The sequence below is a fragment of the Leptosomus discolor genome, chromosome 2, assembly GCF_034619465.1.
Source record: "Leptosomus discolor isolate bLepDis1 chromosome 2, bLepDis1.hap2, whole genome shotgun sequence".
NCBI lineage: Eukaryota > Metazoa > Chordata > Aves > Leptosomiformes > Leptosomidae > Leptosomus > Leptosomus discolor.
In genome coordinates this window covers 16,432,268-16,452,698 of record NC_141392.1, presented here as the reverse complement: position 1 = coordinate 16,452,698, position 20,431 = coordinate 16,432,268, and the positions used below count along the sequence as shown (strand labels likewise).

At 38.6% G+C, this 20,431-nt stretch overlaps 1 protein-coding gene across 3 annotated transcripts in view; it reads left to right on the top strand.

Moving 5' to 3' along the window:
• Positions 1–20,431, top strand: part of WDR26 (WD repeat domain 26) — a 31,244-nt gene that overhangs the window by 2,121 nt on the left and 8,692 nt on the right. Inside the window, exons 3-10 of one of the 3 annotated variants that reach the window (XM_086461896.1) lie at positions 89–145; positions 7,609–7,745; positions 8,338–8,435; positions 9,259–9,415; positions 11,097–11,153; positions 14,603–14,741; positions 18,696–18,836; positions 20,179–20,298. In XM_086461896.1, coding sequence (XP_086318022.1) covers positions 89–145; positions 7,609–7,745; positions 8,338–8,435; positions 9,259–9,415; positions 11,097–11,153; positions 14,603–14,741; positions 18,696–18,836; positions 20,179–20,298 — 906 coding nt within the window. Of the gene's footprint in view, positions 1–88; positions 197–7,608; positions 7,746–8,337; positions 8,436–9,258; positions 9,416–11,096; positions 11,154–14,602; positions 14,742–18,695; positions 18,837–20,178; positions 20,299–20,431 lie in introns of all 3 variants that reach the window. The other 2 variants (XM_086461898.1, XM_086461897.1) reach the window with 2 other exon arrangements.

Here is a 20,431-nt window from a genome sequence, read left to right as displayed (position 1 = left end):
TTATAGTATCTGTGAGAGAATTCAAAATCCACCTTCCTTACATACTTTTTTGTTCTGTTGTTTTTTTTCCTTATGCCGATTTCTGCAGGCTGAGAACGACCTGAATGAACTTAAGGCCTTAGTGCATTCTCCGCATGCAATTGTGGTAAGAGGCACGCTTGAACTCTTTCAGAGCTGTATAGTTGGACTAAATGTAGTGGTGTAATCTTTCACTATGGAGTTGGTTGTCCATAGTTCTTGTTTTCTTTTTTGTTTACTTTAAGCGGCTTGCATGCTATCTCAAACGTCATACTAATCTGAAATTTTTATTCTTTTTTAGAATGTGAGATAGGAAGCCCAAAAGTATTGAGGCTAGTATTTGGTGTAGTGAATGTTTAAACTTTGTTAAACATAGGTAACTGATAAAATATAAATCCTGTAACAGTTCTAAAATAGGTCAGTTCCTGTAGAAACTGCCTATGTTGAATACTAATATCAAACTTGAAATACTTTCTACAATCTCTGTGTTTATGGGAATTAGGTTTTCTTGAGGGAAGAGAAGTTTAGAAATAAAATGCAGTAATACTAATGTAGAGTTGGCATTGTAATAGCATGTTACAAGAATATAGAGGCTGCTATAGACCATGAACAATACTGTTGCTTTTCCAGATGGCTTCTAAAGAGCAAATGCATTTGTATTGCTGTTTGGGATTTTATTTAGAGCTTTTTCTCTTTGGCTGGCTTTTTTTAAAAGATGAACCTAGAAATAAAAGGTTGGTAGATCCTGTGACTTGACAATTACAATATGTGTTGTTATGATATGTTTGAGGAAAAGTGTTTCTTGGTTTGATTTTTGTGTCTCAAGATTAAACTCATCACTTGGCTCTTCAAACGGCTTGTTCTGTTGTGTTTAAACGTTTATTTTAAGGAAATGAAGTTGGATCAACTATGGTCACTTATGCAGAAAGCAGTAGCAAGGCTTTTTGAAGTGTCTGACTGTAAACAATGAAGAATCAGCTGATGGCTGCTTAGCTCCACTTCTAGCTGATTCATTTGTTGTCAAGACAATTTCCTGTCTGGTGGGGGAGGGAGAGAAAGAGAGAACAGGAAGTGAAGTAGGAAAAACAGATGTTTAACAAAACATCAGAGGGTGCTTGAGAGAAGTTTACATTCTGTTCTATTAATTTGGTCAGAGCTTAGCACCTCTTAACTAGACTAGTAGTTCACTTTGTTTTCTTGATATACATAAGATTTACTGTTCAAATAGTTTAGAATATTGCATGCAGCTTTCAATAGTTTGTGGAGACTGAAAGTATGAAACCACCATATGTGAATATGAATGGTCATTTGAAGCAGATTTTCTTATGTTTCTAACTTCTGAAGTTATCAAGTTTCTCTGTAGTAGTAAAGTGTTTTACATGTCTAGGGGTCAAGAAGTTTAACTGAGTATCAGTGTTATACTTCTTGGAGAACTTAATTTGAGGAGAAAGGGGGCGTTTTCCTTCTGTTGTTTTCAAGGGCTCTGAAAACATGCTGTTATTTAATGTTGATTTCTAACTGCTTAAATAAAACTTGGTGCGATAAAACTACTTGGTTTAGACTGAACTTTACCTGAACCAAATATTAACTACTTTCTTTTTGAAGCTGTTCTCCTTTATGTAACTTTCTATAATTTAAAACAGGTAACAGTATTAAATCTTATGCTTGTGTTAGTAAGACAATACCGATTTGCAAGGATAGCTTGAGCTTGTGTGCTGAATTGTGTGCTCACTGTCTCCACCTCCCTCCTCGCCCAGCCTTTTTGTACATGGTTGAGATTATGGGTGGGTATTAGTATAGTCAGCACCTGGAAAACTGGTGAAAGTTCATTACGGGTAAGGAGGGATGCTCTGTAGGTAATCCCAGCTGCAACAAAGTCTGACCTAATTAAGATGATAAATGTCTTGATTAGGGAAAGTCCAAACAAGATGCTGCTGCTGGTGACTCTTTCAAAGCAGAAAATCAGATTTTGGGTTTCCTGACTTGTGACTCACACTGTATGTTTGGTGTTCCAAAAATGTGTGCATACAAGAAGAATGGGTACCTAAAAGTTCAGATGACACAGTGTTTAAAGTAAGGTGGGGAGGGTGTTTGGCTTGGTTTTGGTTGGTAGTTTGTGGTTTGGTTTTTTCATCATAGTTAGTATGACCTGGACAAAATAACCAGGGTACATAGCTGTTTTTGAAATGTCTGGTCAGTGAAGGGGATACAGATGTATTTTGGAAATTCTACTCTTGTTCTAATTTCTTTATTTCAGCAAAGTGCTTTAAGTTCTACAGGTGAAAACACTAAACATGAAATGGCTGATCTCAATTTGTTACACTTTGATGCTGTGTGTTGATACGTTGGGGGGGCTGACAGTCTGCTATTTCTGTTTGTGTCAACACAGCTGAGTGCTATATAGTGTGCAATTAGTCATGTTTACTTTTCCAGCATATAAGATACAGCTGTCTTGAGACAATCTGTAGGAAAACTTTATAGTTTATTCAAGCATGTTGTTTTTCCTTGAGTAACACTTAGAAAATATCAGCTTCCAGCCAGCCCAAGGTTTTGCTTACTCTAGGACTATTCAGGTGTTTTAATGGCATCTATCTTGGGAAACTGATTGAACCTAAGAAGAAATCTGGAGATTATTCCTCTATCGTTATTTAGAATATACTTTCAAATTGTTCTCTTTACTTTTCATTTTCATTTATTTAAATGGGACTTTCCCCCAGTTCTGGAGGTACACAGCCCACAGCAGGCAATACAACAAAAAAAGTGATTTGGATCTTGTTGTTTGAGCAAAGTGCTCCACCTGCCTGTGCGGTGTCCTTTGTGCTACCAGCATTAACCGGGGCAGTTCCCTATTGGAATGAATTACTCTTCAAGTGACAGGATTTGGTATGGTTGAAGCCTTGTTAAATTCCATAGGCCAGAATATTTTCTGCCCTTTACGTATCAAATCTTACATTTAAGTGTTGGGTGTTTTTTAAGTGCTTTTATCAGGGTTTTACAAGACTACAAAGTAATGCAAATTGGGGTCTTAGTTCTGCAGGCTGTAAGCAGATAGCTACTGCATTGGTTTGTCTTGAAAGATCAGCTGATAATTTCAGCATGTCTTTTAGTTACCTTCTTTATTTCAAAGAAGAGTTGTTTCAGCAGTGTTTACTTATTTTGAACTCTTAGTACAGTAATAAAGCTGTTATGGAGTTTGCTAAGATATGCAGGTCAAAAATAACACCATAAATCTAATCCCAAAATTAGGTTATTATGCATTTTACTCTTTAAACTTCTGAAGATTTGCCACTGTAACCAGTGGTCAAAACGGCCCAACTTTCTTGAGTGTGGTAGGATGCTTGTCCTGTTATTTTCACAGTTGTGTTGCTGAGGCTTTTGCCTTTGGTTACTTAGTGCTGGTGAAACATGGTACATGCAAAACTTCCTAGAGTTTAAGGTTCTGCAAGGGGCATTCCTACTAACAATTAGAAAAACAAAAGAGTAAAATACTAAACATTCGTGTTAGTAATTGAAAGCTGTAGTTTGAAGAAACCAAAATGCTAATAGTACATACATTAAAACAAACACACACCCCACCCCCATAAATCTATTAACACTGTCTTAGTTTTGCCCCAGAATAAACAGAGGTTCAACTCAGATTTAAATAATAGCTTATAGAAACAATGAAGTAATGTACTTTACCCTCATCCTCTCTATAGAGTAGAAAGACAGGATGAGGTAGTGATAGCTCAACAAAACCATCCAGACTGCAGTGCTGAAACTGTTTTGGGCTCTTCCATAGGTCCTACAGGGTGAAGAGTCTCTCCTGTAAGCTAAATGATGATGGTGACTGGATTTTAAATTGTTCAGTGGTAAAGAGTGTAATGATGTTGAATTTCCAATGCAGACACTGAGATGATAACAACAAATCCCAGGCACTTCTGTTATGGTATACATGGTGTAATTTGGATTATGATAATTTTTATTTCCCGTCTTTGGAAGGCAGCTAAAGAATATGGAGAATAAGCTGTTCTTGTGGGTGCATTGCATCAGATTAGTTTTATACTCATTCTTTTCTGCTTAAGTAGTGGGGTTTGTGCTTTTACTGCACAGATGCCAATATTATAAACAGTTCACTTTCTTTTTAGAAGGGGTTATTGGGGCTCTAGAAGAGATGATGCACTCAAAATGGTCTTGTCTACCATGAGAAAGTGATATTGGAAGTAAGTAGCAGTACTATTAGCAGGCATATAAGTAGTTCAGAGAAAATGAAGACAAAATTCAGTTGTTCAGTGAAATCTGTTTGTCAGCAAAGTCCATAGTTGCACAAAAATAAGTAGTAGGAGGTTGTGAGTGTCCTGATATAAAAAAAATGACTTGAAATATGATGTCACTGGAGTGTGACTTTTGCCTTAAGGAGGCTGTATTAATGCCATTGTTTGAGTATGCTGTGGGGCAAGTTTTGGAGCAGTTACCAAAATAGCTTAGCAAATCAATTTAATTTCCTTATCAACACTTTACTCTAGTCCCTGCCTTTTGCTATAGATAAGTTACAGTTTAAAGCTGCTTATCTTTTATTCTAATTCTCCATTATGTTAGCAGTAGACTCCTGCATGAAGTGTACAATACTGTGTTGTCTTTTTTTTTTTTTTTTTAAATTACACTTTCTAACCCAAAACTGAAGTTACATCTCTTTGGATAACTTGGCAGCAGCATTCTGCATGGTAGTGTTCTTGTAATGCTTCCATGGAATTGTTGGGACTGGTGCTACAGAAACTGTTTTTTAGGGTTTTCTGCTCTTTTTATTTTTTCCCCTAATGAAATGAAATTAACATTCTAAGCCCTAAAAGTAGGGAAGGAGAAAGAGTAATTAGATACAGATACTACATTTAAGGGAAAGATGATATAAGTTTAATAAATACTGTATGCAGTGAGTGGAGAAAGAAGAGTTGGAGGGATTATAGACTTTTTTTTTTACAAGCTAGAAATACCAGACTATTTCTTACCTGGTGGTGATCATCAGTGTGAGGTGACCAAGAGGAGTAAAATATGGTATGTGGCTACTACCTAAGCATCTCCATGCATCCTTGTGAGCATGTACATAGCTGGGAGAAGCAGCTCTTATCCCTCCTGCTGCTAGTATATAAGCAAACAGTGTGAGGTCTGCTGGCCTACTGCATGGAACCAACCACTGAGGTTTTAAATAATTGGGATACCTTTATTTTGGTTTTCTACGTGTCAGAAAACAAAAAATGTTGTCTCACCTGGAAAAACTATACAGTGATGCTCTAACAATTCCAAATTCAAATAAAGAGCTGGATAGGGAATATGATATGGGTTTGACTGTCACATACAGGACAACAGAGTACTACAGATGTTTGAACATAAATAATCTTTACTATGTAATGTATTATGCTTCACAAAATTGTGTGGAAAGTTAATAGCACTGTATGTGGAAACTATTCATTTGAAGAACTGAACATCTCTGGAAGCTAGAACTGCTTTTGTTTTGACTCTGGATTCTACATATAGTAAACCTTAAACTTTCATGTAAGCTTTACTAGGGCAGGAGCATCTTAAACTTCCTGACTATCCCTCTACTTAAGGAGGCTACCAGCGTGTTTGGAACTAAGTAAACCTTGATCAACTATGAGCATGAAAATAGTGAACTACCTGAGGTCTGAAAAAGCAAAGGAAACTGGTGATTGAACTGATGGTGTATTCACACCACTGGTGGGATCGAGTGCACCCTCAGCAAGTTTGCAGATGACACTAAGCTGAGTGATATGGTCAACATGCTGGAGGGATGGGGTGCCATCCAGAGGGACCTGGATAAGCTTGAGAAGTGGGTCTGTGTGAACCTCATGAGGTTCAACAAGGCCAAGTGCACCTGGGTCAGGGCAACCCTGGCTGGGGGATGAAGGGATTGAGAGCAACCCTGGCAAGAAGGACTTAGGGGTGCTGGTGGGCAAAAAGCTGGATGTGAGCCAGCAATGTGCACTTGCAGCCCAGAAGGCCAACTGTATCCTGGGCTGCATCAAAAGAAGTGTGGCCAGCAGGTCGAGGGAGGAGATTCTGCCCCTCTGCTCTACTCTGGTGAGACCCCACCTGCAGTACTGTGTCCAGCTCTGGAGTCCTCAGTACGTGAAGGACGTGGACCCGCTCAAGCAGGTCCAGAGTTGGGCCATGAAGATGATCAGGGGCTGGAGCACCTCCCCTATGAGGACAGGCTGAGAGAGTTGGGGTTGTTCAGCCTGGAGAAGAGAAGGCTCCAGGGAGACCTTATAGCGGCCTTCCAGTACTTAAAGGGTCCTACAGGAGAGGTGGGGAGGGACTTTTTACAAGGGCCTGATGTAATAGGACTAGGAGTAATGGTCTCAAACTAAAGGAGGGTAGATTTAGGCTGGATACAAGGAAGATATGAGGGTGGTGAAACACCAGAACAGATTGCCCAGAGAGATGGTAGAAGCCCCTTCCCTGGGAAAATTCAAGGTCAGGTTGGACAGGGCTCCGAGGAACCTGATCCAGCTGAAGTTATCCCTGCTGATGGCAGGGGGGTTGGACTAGGTGACCTTTAAAGGTCCCTTCCAACCCAAACTATTCTATGATTCATTTTAAAAGCAAATGTAATTTGCTACACTTAATCTTCATTCTGTTTCTCACTGGTATGTTGAAGAATGTACATTTTCCTCTTTAACCTGGTGGGTATTGTGGGCCAGAATTGTCTTTTCTCTCTGATAACGTCTAGCAGTAAAGATGTGCAAACACAGAGTAGTTGGTTTATCAAGAAACAACCAAAGTGTGTTTCTACTAAATTGATATAGAAATTTCTAGGACTTCAGGTTTTTGAATATGGTAAACGAATGCTTGGTTTTCTTTTTTTTTTTTAATCCACAGACATTTGTTATCAGAATGGCAGGCTTGATTTTTTTTTTAAATAAAACAACCCAAAACTGTACAAGATGAAAGGAACACTATGAAATAGCAAAATACCAGTGTTTAATTCTGAGAAGTGATTCCTAAATATAGGGAACTATTTTTTTCTGTAATCCTGATAAATGATACGACACCCAAGGAAAACAACTGAGCATGGAACTACAAAACAAAACCTCAGGCAGTGTCAGTTTGTTACTGCCGTATGTTATGCAGCTATGCAAACAATCCATGTCAGCTCCTGTGTAAGCAGTATGAGAACGTGTGGAGTTGGCCTGTTATGTTCTGTGCTGTCACGCAGTCTTAAACATGTGGTTAGCTGCTTTTGTGTGTTTTTTCTTGACAGAATGTAAGGTTGGGAAGCCTACTTAATTCAGGGTTTGAAGAATGGTAACTGAAAAGGGAGTGAGTATGAAAATGAATTAAGTTGAAGGGGGGTGCTGAGAAATGAGGTGGGAAGATACTTGGAGCCCCATAAGGCAGGAAGGAAATTCATGGATAATTTAATTGCTGCAATGTTGAAAATCCAACAAAAAGAAATTGAGTAATGAAACATTACATATAGCTGTATTTCTGAAGGGCATAGTAGAATGGTTTCTACTGTTCTGTTTAGGCTCAAACGTTTTCTGAAACTTCAGTCAACCTTTTTCCCCTGACTGCTGCTTTCTGTCATGTCAGAGGATGAAGTTTTTGCTGCTGCAGCAGAAGTACCTGGAATACCTGGAGGATGGCAAGGTCCTGGAGGCACTTCAAGTTCTGCGCTGCGAATTGACGCCTCTGAAATATAATACAGAACGTATTCATGTCCTCAGTGGGTAAGTGTTTGGACTTTAGAGAGCTCTTTCAGTGGAATTTTCTAAGGAATTCTGTAGCTTTTGATAGCAGACACTGTAAAAACTCAAACTGTATTAGAGCTATTATCCTGTTGATTTATAAGCTGTAGTGAGGTATGCTAAAATGGTGAGTAAAGAAGACTATTCAGTAGACAGTGTTCTGTTTCACATGCTTGAAAACAACCTGATTATGATTTACTTTTATAGTACTAGAACCCAAAGTAATATATATGTATGGTCATCTGATCTTCAGAATTACTAGCCTGTTATCTTATAATTGAATAAGTAGGTGACTGTAGTCTGGTTTGTTCTTAAATGAAAATAAGACATTTCTGGCTTCCCTGAAATCTGTTTGTATTTTATTTTTGTCTTCTGTTGACAGTTTATAGATACTTCTTCTGAAGAAGAGGCATGTTTGTGTGGAATAGTTCCCTGCCTTTTTTCCTATCAGTCTTAAGCTTAAGTCGCCTGTTTCCAGTTCATTAAGAATGCTATAATATATCATGCTTAAAAGTGAAAAGAATGATTCCATAAAGATTTGGTCTGTTGGTATGTGTGCGCTTTTTTTAAACAGGTATCTGATGTGTAGCCATGCAGAAGACTTGCGTGCAAAAGCAGAGTGGGAGGGGAAAGGAACAGCTTCCAGATCTAAACTTTTGGACAAACTCCAGAGTAAGATGTTCTAGTGTTTAGAATTTATTCCCACCTCTGTAAATCCAGTACATCTTGCATAATGACATCTCCCAGGGAAATGACTTTAACTGCATTTACTGCTGGTTGGTTTTGTATTTCTTGGTTGATGGGAATGCCTTTAGGTGCCTTTACCCTTTGGTCTTCTGTATCTAACCTTTTGTCTCTAATAAACTATTTGTAATAGAAGCTCTTGTTTCTTAGCTCTGCTACATGCAGTGATAGTATAACTTGGTGATTAAATGTGCAGTTTGGAGCAGGGGGAGTGTTTTGTAAATGCCAGTTGTACTGAGAGGTTGAAACTTAAGTGTGGCCTATAACTGTTAGTGATACTAGTACTTGTTGATAGTGGTCTCACTTTGCTGTCAATTATGGTTTCTCCTCTCTCTTGTGGCTGGTGTAATACTATGTATCAGAGTTGTAAAACCCACAGTATTGTTTATTTTGATACTGTTGATAGAGAATTCCTTAAATGAGCACAGCTGGTACTGTTTTACAATTTTGCGGATTTTGTTAAATACTGGGTTTTTGGATTAGCTTGTGTCAGTGGAGCTTGTTGGCCGGGACAGTGTGCGCTATAACTACAAATGTCTTGCATACAGCTCTGTTTTCCAGAAGTTCATGCCTCTAATTCCAGATGTCTAACTGTAAACTTGACAAGCTGTGTGCACTCTTTTCCTGTAGCTTTTAAGCTTTATTTACTAAAGTCTCTTCTAAAAAAAACCACTCAAATCAAAATATGCTCTTACTTGTAACTTGGTTTTCATATTTTTTTGTTTGTTTTTTCTTAATAACTCTTTTAAAGCATACCTACCCCCATCAGTGATGCTTCCTCCAAGGCGTTTACAGAACCTGCTACGTCAGGCTGTGGAACTACAACGGGACCGGTGCCTATATCATAATACGAAACTAGATAGTAATCTAGATTCTGTCTCGCTGCTAATAGATCATGTTTGTAGTAGGTAAGAAACCCTTGGGACTTTTAAGATGGGCAACAATATCTTTTCTCTTCTAAAATAAACTAATTGTACCTGCCGTTAAAAGGAACATGAAAACTATTCTGAATTGTTTTAACAGAAGTTGACTGGGAAAAGACAGTTCTCATTAAACGAATGTAGGTGGGGAGTGGAGAAGGTGTGTAAAGAGACTTTGGTAGCTGGATATGGGGCAACGGGGTCAAACTGAAGCTTTAAAATTTTAATCAGATGGGTATTAATAGAATATATGACTATGCAAATCCTTAGCCACTTGTTTCTTGTGATTTTGGACAGCCGGTCTGTTTATTCATCAACATGTGGTTGCTGTGTTTTTTCACTGGAGAATAACTAGTATGTGACTTATCCAGACTCTGTCTTCGAGCTTAATGGAATGCAGAAAGCCTACTGAAGCATACTTCATGAAGTCAGCTTTCAGCTTCAACTTTTAATAGTGGACAATGAGATCTTTTAGACACAAAGTTTAAAACAGACGCAATATGTGCAATAGGCATTTCTGGTTTACATTTCTGTTTTACGTAATATGCAATATGAATGATATAAACAACTATTTCTCAGATTTGTAAAGTAGTAAGAATTGAAAGTTGCTTATACCTACATAATGGCTCTTCAGACTATCTGGATAACTTTTTTTTTTTAACAAAACCGGTGCTGCTTCTGGGTCTTCAAAACGACCTACTGTAGTAGAGATGAAGCAGGAAGATGTTTGTTTTTAACAAATGACAGGCTTGAGTTGTGTTCCCTCATCCAGCAGAACTCTGCAAAGGACCCAAAAACTCAGTGTAGCTTTTATGGAAAACTGCTGTGCATGGTATAATAAGGGAATGATGGCTAGGACACCTAGAAAATAAGGGCTGTATATGACATCCCTACATGTTTGTTCATGTAACAGGCCAACGCTTGGCCTTACAGGGGGTTCCTCCATGTTAAGGTTAGTTTATCTGAGGAAGTTAAATACTAATAAACTTGCTTATAGAAACTTTCTGAACTCAGGTGCTTTGACTTGTGCTCACAGGTTACTTGGAATCTGTTTTTAAAGATGCAGACTTCCATAGTACTTCACTGTAGCCATCTTAAGGTTTTAAAATTAATATCTTCGGCACTTCGTGCATTCAAGTAACTTTTAGACTATTGTCTAGCTTGCAATATTGCTACGTCACATTGTTCCCCATTTTAAGAGCTATTGGAAATGATCAGATACTGGAATTGTGGCTTCCCTACTTCAGAAGTGTGTCTTAAAATCAGACTAACTGCAAAAGATTTAATAATAATAGTGTTTACACAAGTTCATAAATAACATTGGATATTCTGTAGGGGAGTTGATGTGATTAATCAAACCCTAGAGAGCATTCAAGCCAACTGTAAAGAGTGTGGTTTACTGAAGTTGGACTAGGTAGAGCCAGATATAAAAGATACTACATGCAACACATCTGGACTTGAATTTCACCAATCAGAATCTATTTGCTGACATAAGTTTGGCATAGTTTGTTTGTTTGTTTTTTCACCTAATGTGATACTTCCTAAGTTTGCATACTTGGTATGTATACGTACATAGATACTCATGACTAGTTAAAAGAAAACAAACCCATTTCAAAATAAAGGCTTCCATTCTGTCCTCAACTCAACCTATTGTACCTACCTATTGCAGGGGTCTGAGATCAGTATGTGGTGCGCTGTACACGCTGCCATGCTTGGGCATAATGAGGTGAGTTAAAGACAGTGGAAGCCAAATTTTGATTAAACTGACAGAAGTAACGCTAGTCTAATAGCTTAGACAATTTAAGTTCTGTACTACTTAAATGATAGAACACTGACAACTTCCCCTTTTTTAGTTGGTACTAATCTGTTTTGGGCTTCTGGCAATATTTTGGTCAAGCATGTGTGAATTGCACTAATCGGTAAAATGTTTAGCTTTAATCACTTCATAAGTGGGAGAAAGTGCTGGGAGTGAAGGTGAGGGATTTCATCTTACTGTGCCTGAGACTTTGATAACCGAGAATTGATGCACTTGGGGGTGATCATTTTTGGTTTTGAGAGCCTTCAGCCTAGTTGGGTGGTTTGTGTTGATGTTGTTTGTCCTGTACCTCCCAGAGTTCTTTTGTCTTGCCTTCATGTAAATAAAATTTAGTCTGAGTTTACAAATAAACAGTGAAGCTCAAATGAGAGGTCAATGCTGCTGCTTTCTAGGTACTGTCTTAATTGGAAGTCGAGGAAAAAGTCTTCCATTGTGTGTGCAGGGAATAAAAAACTAGCTGTTTGTTTTATTTGAAACTTTGAACTTCTGTAAATAAAGCAACAGGTAACCTTATTAGGTACTTCATTTTTGTATGTGAACAACATGATTCAAACATGTGCTGAGCAGAACAGTTTGTAATGAAACATGTCAAAAAAGAAAAGAAAAACCTTTAAGCTACAATAATATCTAATTGCCAAAAACAGAAGCTGTTAGACAACTGGTTTTTGTTTCTTGTTTTGAGACTGCTGCTGTTTCCTTCCTCAGAAGCATTGTTTAATGTATGTTTGCTATCTGTGGAGTCAAACTTGCTGGATTGTGTTTCATTAGTTAAGTGAGGAGAACTTTTTGTGAGACTGCTCTGATCTGACTGAATTGTGAATAGTCTAATCCGATATTGGGATGTCTGCAGCAGCTATATCAACTGTGCCTGTTGCCCTTTTTAGGAACCTAAAGGCCACCTTACTATGAAAGTTGTGTACTCCAGCATCGTACTGCTTGCTTTTCATGTCTACAAAGCCTTGGCGGCTTTTCTTGAGCTTTAAAATACAAGAGCTATTGTTCTATAAAGTATTTTTTAAAATTAAATATGCTGAAAAGGTTTTCCTGGGACACAGTGTGCCCCTTGTACCTTGTATGAGTTATGGATAAAGACACTTTCACCTTCTAGAGCGAATTGCTGCTCTGAGGAAAAACATTAACTTATTACAATATAGCTAAATAATAATGAAACACTCTTCTTGTAGATACACATATATGTATAAGGGCTTGACTGCTTCCTTCTAGACTTCAAGGAAAACAAACTCATCTTTCATGGGTTGGGCTTTTTACCTTGGGCTCAGTGTTGTTCCAGTGGCAACTAGACACTCCTGGTCAGCTTAAAGCAGGAACAGAACAGACTTGTATTTCTCTATAAACGAGTGAGTAGACATACCCAAGGAATCTGACTGTGGATATGTATATGTATGTTTTGTTTATCCTTGTCTACCATAAGACAGTAAATTGGGGACTGTATGGTTGTTCAGTGCTCTTCACTAGTCTTTAAACATGGACTAGGAAGCATCTTCTAGTAAAAGTAAGTGGACTGAGAGGGTATAGACACTATACTCAGCAGCATTTTTTCTAGCTTCTGGTAAGTAGTAGTTTTTCAGGTGTCTGTCAGCCTGGCTAGCACTGAAGTGTGTTTTTAAACACAAATGTAAAGGAAATAGGCCAGTCTATCTCCAGTGATTAGGTACAACTGTATGTTCGTGGAGGCTGTCATTGTTACTTTAGTACCATTGGGTCCCATTAGAGTTGTGTTGCCCTGTTGCAGTAGGCACCGTAAAAACTCAGCCTAAGACTAAACCACTTCAGGATCCCTGTAGTTCAAGAAAAAATGTCTGTGGATAGAGACTACCTTTTAGTGCATCTGAACAATGAACTTGTAGTTACTGTGGTATTACTTATAAAAGCAGTCATCAGCTGTAAAAGCCTACATTTATTTTACCTTAGTTCTGAAATTCTTATACAGTAGGCAAGCTGTAAATAGAATAAAACTTGTTTCCAGTTCTTGTGTAACTTAATATTTTGACTGTTAGCTTTTCCTCAGCGTGTAACTAGAATACTAAACATTCATTCTAGAGGAATGTTTGACTCTTCTTCAGTAGTTTATCATATAATATTTTGTTTGATAAACGATGTTTTACAAAACGTGGATTTTGTGAGGGAGAACAATTCAAGTTGAAAGCTCATAGTGGTGTCATGTTAGTTATGCTTAGATATTTTATGTGGTACTCTGCAAAGACAGCAAAAAAGGCACAAAATGAAGGCAAAGAGACATCTAACTTATTGCAAGATCACATTCCAGAAAAGAAATAAGACTGTTCTTTAACTTTTATGTAAGAATCACTTCTAAAGATTTGGCTAACCATATCTTGGGCTGCATCAAAAGAAATGTGGCCAGCAGGTCGAGGGAGGGGATTCTGCCCCTCTGCTCTACTCTGGTGAGACCCCACCTGCAGTACTGTGTCCAGCTCTGGAGTCCTCGGTACGAGAAGGACATGGACCCGCTCAAGCAGGTCCAGAGTTGGGCCATGAAGATGATCAGGGGCTGGAGCACCTCCCCTATGAGGACAGGCTGAGAGAGTTGGGGTTGTTCAGCCTGGAGAAGAGAAGGCTCCGGGGAGACCTTACAGTGTCCTTTCAGTACCTAAAGGGGGCCTACAAGAAAACTGGAGACGGCCTTTTTACAAGGGCATGTAGTGATAGGACAAGGGGTGATGGCTTTAAACTGAAAAAGGGTAGACTTAGATTACGTATTAGGAAGTTCTTCCCTGTGAGGGTGGTGAGGCACTGGCACAGGCTGCCCAGAGAAGCTGTGGCTGCCCCTCCCTGGCAGGGTTCAAGGCCAGGTTGGATGGGGCTTAGAGCAACCTGATCTGGTGGAAGGTGTCCCTGCCCATGGCAGGGGAGTTGGAACCAGGTGGTCTCTAAGGTCCCTTCCAACCCAAACCGTTCTATGATACTGTATAGCTAAGTGATTTAGATACTTCCAACCTTACATGTAAATAAAACATTGCACATAAGGTTCAAAGAGGTTTGAACTCCATGTTTTCTAGACATAGAAATGTATAGTAATAAGTTGTTACACTCCTATGAGGTCAATTTTATTCCAAGTTGTATAAAAGCATATCGAATTATGTGAGTGGAATAAGAATAGTTCTATGTTCTTACGGTTAGTTATGATCACTTGGTGGTGTGAGCTTTTGACCAGATAAGACTATTCTGTACTTACTTGAAGGAGTGTTAATAGAGGAGTTTTCCAAGTTGTCTAGTCTTGCATTTAAATAACTTTTTATTTTAGTTTTCACTAGATTGATTTTAAAAAAAATCTTACTGCTTTCTTATTAATCTGCAAATACATCCCTTTCTTTTCCTAGGAAACAGTTCCCATGCTATACACAGCAGATACTAACGGAGCACTGTAATGAAGTGTGGTTCTGTAAATTCTCCAATGACGGCACTAAACTAGCAACAGGATCTAAGGACACAACTGTTATTATATGGCAGGTTGATCCAGTAAGTGTGCAACATGTGTTAAAATGTGTATGACTTGTCTTTCCCTTCCCTCTCTGCTTTCTCTTGCTAGGATGGATTCATTTTTGTAGGACAGGCTAACATGTACTGTAGCCTGCTGACTAGGGTATTTCTCTGGGATGTAAAAGACTGACTGTCAACTTCAATGTGAGTTGGTGAAGGAGAACACTTGAAAACCTGAGTGTAAGGCTTGAACTGTTGGCAGCTTTGGGGCAAACTTTGATACAACCAGTGCCACAGGGTAGAGCCTGCTGATGCCCTCCAGGGGAGCTTCTCAGCTTGAAGGCCTTGAGAAGCATTGGGTGAGAGTGGAAGGAATGTGACAGTGTGCATGGCAGCGTGAACCTTTCTTCTAAATCACTCTTAGTAAGACTGCTTCTTTTATCTTGTTACTACTAGTACACTTGGATTTAAATATTTCCATGTCACCATTTATTACTGAGTGATAAGATGGTATGTGCTAAACTGAAATTGTATCGGTATATCATTTCGTGTTAGTTGCTGTTATAAGATTTGCATTGGCTTGAGATGAAGACTTAAACGCTTGTCAGAATCTACTGACACATGGAAGTATACCCGTCCATTTTCTTAGAGATTGTGGTTTTTGGTTTTGATACTAGTATGTGGCACTGTTTCTCTTACATGGAATATTCTACAGGTACAAGATCTGTCTTTCCTACCCATCTCTATTCTTATGTAAATAAAAAGATTGAACAGTGAATCTGAGACTGTTTTAATTGACTCTCAGAGGTGATTTGAAAGTATGTCCATATGTTTTGTAACAATTGAAAACTGTGAATAAACTTGAACCTATGCACACAAGGTTTAAAGTTGTTAATGCTTGTAAAACGCTATCAGAAATAAGATTCTTACTGGTTTTTTAACCGCACAACTGCAAACTGGTATGCTAAGTGGAAGATGAAAGGTTTTTGGAGTTCCATACTGGCTTTCAGTAGGATTTGAGAGCTGAACTTAATCCTTTCCTTCCACTACAGGTTAGGAAGCTGTATCACTTGAGTCCTTTTTGCTATTAAGAAGATGGGAGAACTTTAAAACTGGAGCCAGTGTGCTCTGGGCCAAGAAATGCATAGCAGTCTAAGCTGACTTCTGTTATTTAGTTAGGAAATTATCTGTATTTTTGGTGTGGATGATGTTGGGTTTCTTCTAACAGAACAATTCAGAGTAAATTGAGGATCAAATATTTTTGCTGTTGACTTACTGCTTGATTGTAGAGGCACATCTTCCTCTTATATTAATGAATTTTAATACTCAACATCTTGCTTAGCACGTTTTATAGTGAATTATTAGCTAATATCTAGTTAATCAAACCAAATAAATGTTTTGCGATTGTTTTAGATGAACCCTTCTGGCCAAGGGTTGCTAAAGGAACAAAATCTCTAGTAGCTGGAAAGCAGCTTTGTAGAGTTTTATCTTCTGTATTTGAGTACTTAAAAAAAAAAAAAAAAATTAAACTGTTTCAGAGGTGGATGCCTAAATAACATTAGGCCACATAACAAATTGTTCGCTTTCATACTTGCCAGAGCATGCTTCTCACATTTCCTGCAGCAGTTGATAGTGACTTTTGAACCTTTAGCTTAATCAGGTTTTCAAGGCTTAAGGTATTTAGAATTATTCTAATCTGTGTATGTAAGCTACAGGGAAACATCCATCCAACGCTGGGCAAGTGATGGGAGAATATTGCTTTAGATGAACAGTATTTCTTTTTCCACACACACTTCATGTGTGTGAATGCTTCATTTCTCCTTTTCTTCATCACCCCTCTGGAAGTATAATGACACTACTTCCATATGTTTTCTTCATTTCATACTATGAATTTCTTATTTCTTTTCTAAGACCCAACTACATGTCTAAGCTGTCTTAACCCATGCTTCTGTTTTCATTTTCATTTGTTCATTTTTGAACTTTTGAACTGCAGACTCAGCAGCATTAAATAATGTCTTGAGTGACGTAGGTTTGTGTGTGGAAAGCGTTATTTGACTTAAGTGTGGCAGAATCTCTCTAGCACAAAGGATAAGCGCAGTAGGTGCGTTACTTTGTCTGGCATGCATCTTCTTTGATAGGGCTCTTCTTTAATGTGTACCTTACAGAAAACCTTTTTTTATCTGTATTTTCTAAAAGTTTCAGCCAAGGAGCTTAACTACTGCAGACTTAAGTTGATACCTGAATAGTTGTTCCTTCTACATAATAAAAATCTGGGAACCTATATGTAAGGGATAGAAGTGCTGTGATTTCTTTTGGTGATAGGTGGGAAGCAGATAGACTAAATTTTCCTGAAATACCATTGACTCCTGTTTTAGAGCAAAACATGGTGTAACAGTTTTGTTGTGATCGGAGGGAAGTACAAGAGCAGCATGAGAGATTATAGTAACAGCCCCAAAGTCCTGTCATTAGAAGAGGTATATCCTATATATCTTGTTCCTCGTGAGCCTTAAATGTGATGCAGAAGTGACAGGCTACTTTAATCCTGGTGTAAAGAGAAATACATCAGTTGCAGGCAAGTTCCAGGGTGTGAGATGATGTCAGATGTGACTCAGTTTTCTTGCAGATCAGCTTAGCTACAGACACAGCAGTGTCTAATGCAGACCAGGAATAATAATTAGAATGGAAAAGGGGCCTTGAGGAGGTCTGTTCGTTTGCCCCTCTTTCTCTGTGCTTTGAAGATTATTCTTGGCTCACTTTCTTTTGAAGAACTCAGTTTTTCTAGCCACCAGAACCATCGAAGCTGCAGGCTGGCTTGAGAGTCACCAGTTCCATTGCAGCTGATCCCAGGGAACAGTCCCTTCATGTCACACTCTTCCTCTGTTGACTATACTCTTTCTCTTTTAGAATCAAGAGGTGCTCTGAGATTAATATTAAAACAAAAGAAAGAGAAGGGACAATTTGAGAAATCGAGCTAGATTTTTCAAATGAGTCACTCCTCAAAAAGAGAAGTAGAATGTATAAGCATCCCCCATGGAGGAAAAAAAACAAGTGGGGAGGTGGGGGGTGGGAATTCACTTGGCCTTTTCCAAGACGCTTTGCAAAAATCATTGTCAACAGTTTAATGACCTTTGTTCTACTTTCTGTATGTGCCTGTTGTCAAGAGTCAGTGCTAATGCTGTGTGGAAGCATGTTTCTGTAGGAAGCCAGTGTATGGTTGTTTCACAGTATCTTTTTTTATATTTATTTTGATAAGCTGCTTGAAAGTCAGGTTCCTCTGACAAGGGAGCAGTGGAACAGTTGTAACTTAAAGGTGATACAAGATACTCCATGTGAGCCAAGTATGCTTCCTTCACTAAATCTGGCAGGAAAGATGCAACAGCTTGTTGTAGGCAACACTTCTGAAATAAGAACACCTCTCAAGGAAGCTTTTAAAAATATCTTTCTGTAAAACTTTTCTTGAGCAGCACACACAAGATACACCCAAGTTTATAAAAACACTGGTACTTGGAAGTTTTCCCTTCTTGGCGTGCATGAAGGTTTTGGTTCTCCGTTTAACCATAACAGGGTTCCAGCATGTCTTTACTTTTTAAAAGTAACATTTTGGTAAAATATGGATAATGGTACTTTTGTATTCCAGTAGATGTAGAGAGATTTGATGTTACAGAAATCTATACTAAAGCAAGTGTAATGTAATGTGCAACTTCATATGCAATGGTATTTTGTGAGTTCTGCATTCAGAATCATGGAAGATTGGAACAAAAATACTCCCAAGTGTTCTTGTTTTGCATGTTGAAACTTAGAAGCTTTCGTTTTATAGTCCTACTTTGTAAACTAGCAACTGCTTTTCCAGTAAGAACCTATTCATATGTCTTGTAAAATGCAGGTGCCAAGTTGCATAAAGCGAACTTGCCATGCTGTACTTGGCCACTCTGTATATGTGCAATCTAGCAGGAGTTCGTTTGCGTTGTCTCAACAGAATCTCTCTTCTTTCAGGATACTCACCAGCTAAAACTACTTAAGACATTAGAAGGTCATGCATACGGGGTCTCTTACATTGCCTGGAGTCCAGATGACAACTATCTTGTTGCCTGCGGCCCAGATGATTGTTCTGAGCTTTGGCTCTGGAATGTACAAGTAAGTGGTAACTGAGAGTAAAAAATAAAACTTTGGTCAGCCTACTGCTTTTGTTTCAATATCTAAATACATTAAGCATGAAAGAAGTAATTTCTACAAACTTGTTGTGCAAAGGTGTGAGTGTAAATAAGAGGCAGTGTTCTCCCCGCCCCCCCCCAACTTGAAAAAATGACAAGGCAGCCTACAAATGCTGTACTCTGTTTGTACAGAGGTGAAATTAGAGTTCAAGTCTTACTGCACAGTCCTAGGCACTAGTTCTAGTGTATCTGGTTACTGATCGTTTCTGACGAGGGATGGCATAAATCCATAGGACCTTAGAGAGCTACTGAAGAGAACAGTAAATTAATCAAAAGAAACAGAGGGCAGAATTATCTTCTAAGGGGAGCAACTGCTTGTTGAAGATTTTAACAAGTAGCAAAAGTAAAAGATACAAGCTATTTTTATTTTGTGTGGCCCTCCCATGATGTTAGTGGAAGATCCACAGAGACTTAAATTTGTGATTTCAGAACATCAGCTTTTGGTCAGACACTAGGGCATTTTGCCATTTCCTTCATGCATTTGAAAATCCTTTTCTGTTCTTGTTTTTTTCTGGGCACTTGACATAAAAGCTTCCCCTGCCTCAGCTGCGGGCTATATTGTCTTTCTTGTGCTGCCTTGGACTCTGAACTAATTTAGTTTCCTAAAACAAAACTGTTCCCTTTTTTTCACCCTTGGAATACTTCTGTTTAACTGACTAAATTGGCTTAGTGAAGAGTGCTAGAGCTGGCACAAGGGAATAGAGAGATGACCTTACTGTTTTCACAATGGTAAGCCAGTCATTGGCACTCTGTCTTGTGAAATCCGTGTTAATACGCTAGGGATGAAAGCTAAATTTTGGCATGAAGAGCTCCATCTTCAGGAGGAAAATGTTCTAAATACTCTGATACTCCCAACTTTTCACAGAAATGTATTTTGTCATTTGTGTTTTCTTGTAGTCTCCCCTGCCTCTTTGCTTTCCATGTCTTTTTTTTCATTTCATATTGCTTCTCGCTCTTACATGTTCTTCCAACTTCTTTTAATTCCTCTCTTTGCTCATAGCCTTCTGGTTGTGAGTGGACAGACTAGTCCATCTCTCTTGACTTGAGGGAACAAAAGAAATTGTCCTAAGTCAAGTCCAGAGTCAGTGGAAATGCTGAGGTAGTTCTGCCTTCTTATTGCATTATACATAGATCTATGATGCTTTTTAATAAACGTGTTGAAATATGTGCGCTTCCAAACACTACGCGTGTCAGATAAAATTATCGATGCCTTTTTGGGAAAGGGGTTCTAGTATAAGGCCTTGCTGCCTTCGTTCATTTTCCAGACTGGGGAGCTCAGGACAAAGATGAGCCAATCTCATGAAGACAGTTTAACAAGCGTGGCCTGGAATCCTGATGGGAAGCGTTTTGTAACGGGAGGTCAGCGTGGACAGTTCTATCAGTGTGTAAGTTCTCTGCGTCTGTCCCATTGAAAACAAAGCAAAAAATGAAAGTTTTGTCATGGTCAAATCCAAGGTTTGTGTTTATTTTCAGTTTTTTTGTGTATGCGTATACTAAAACTTCTGGTCCTTTGTAATT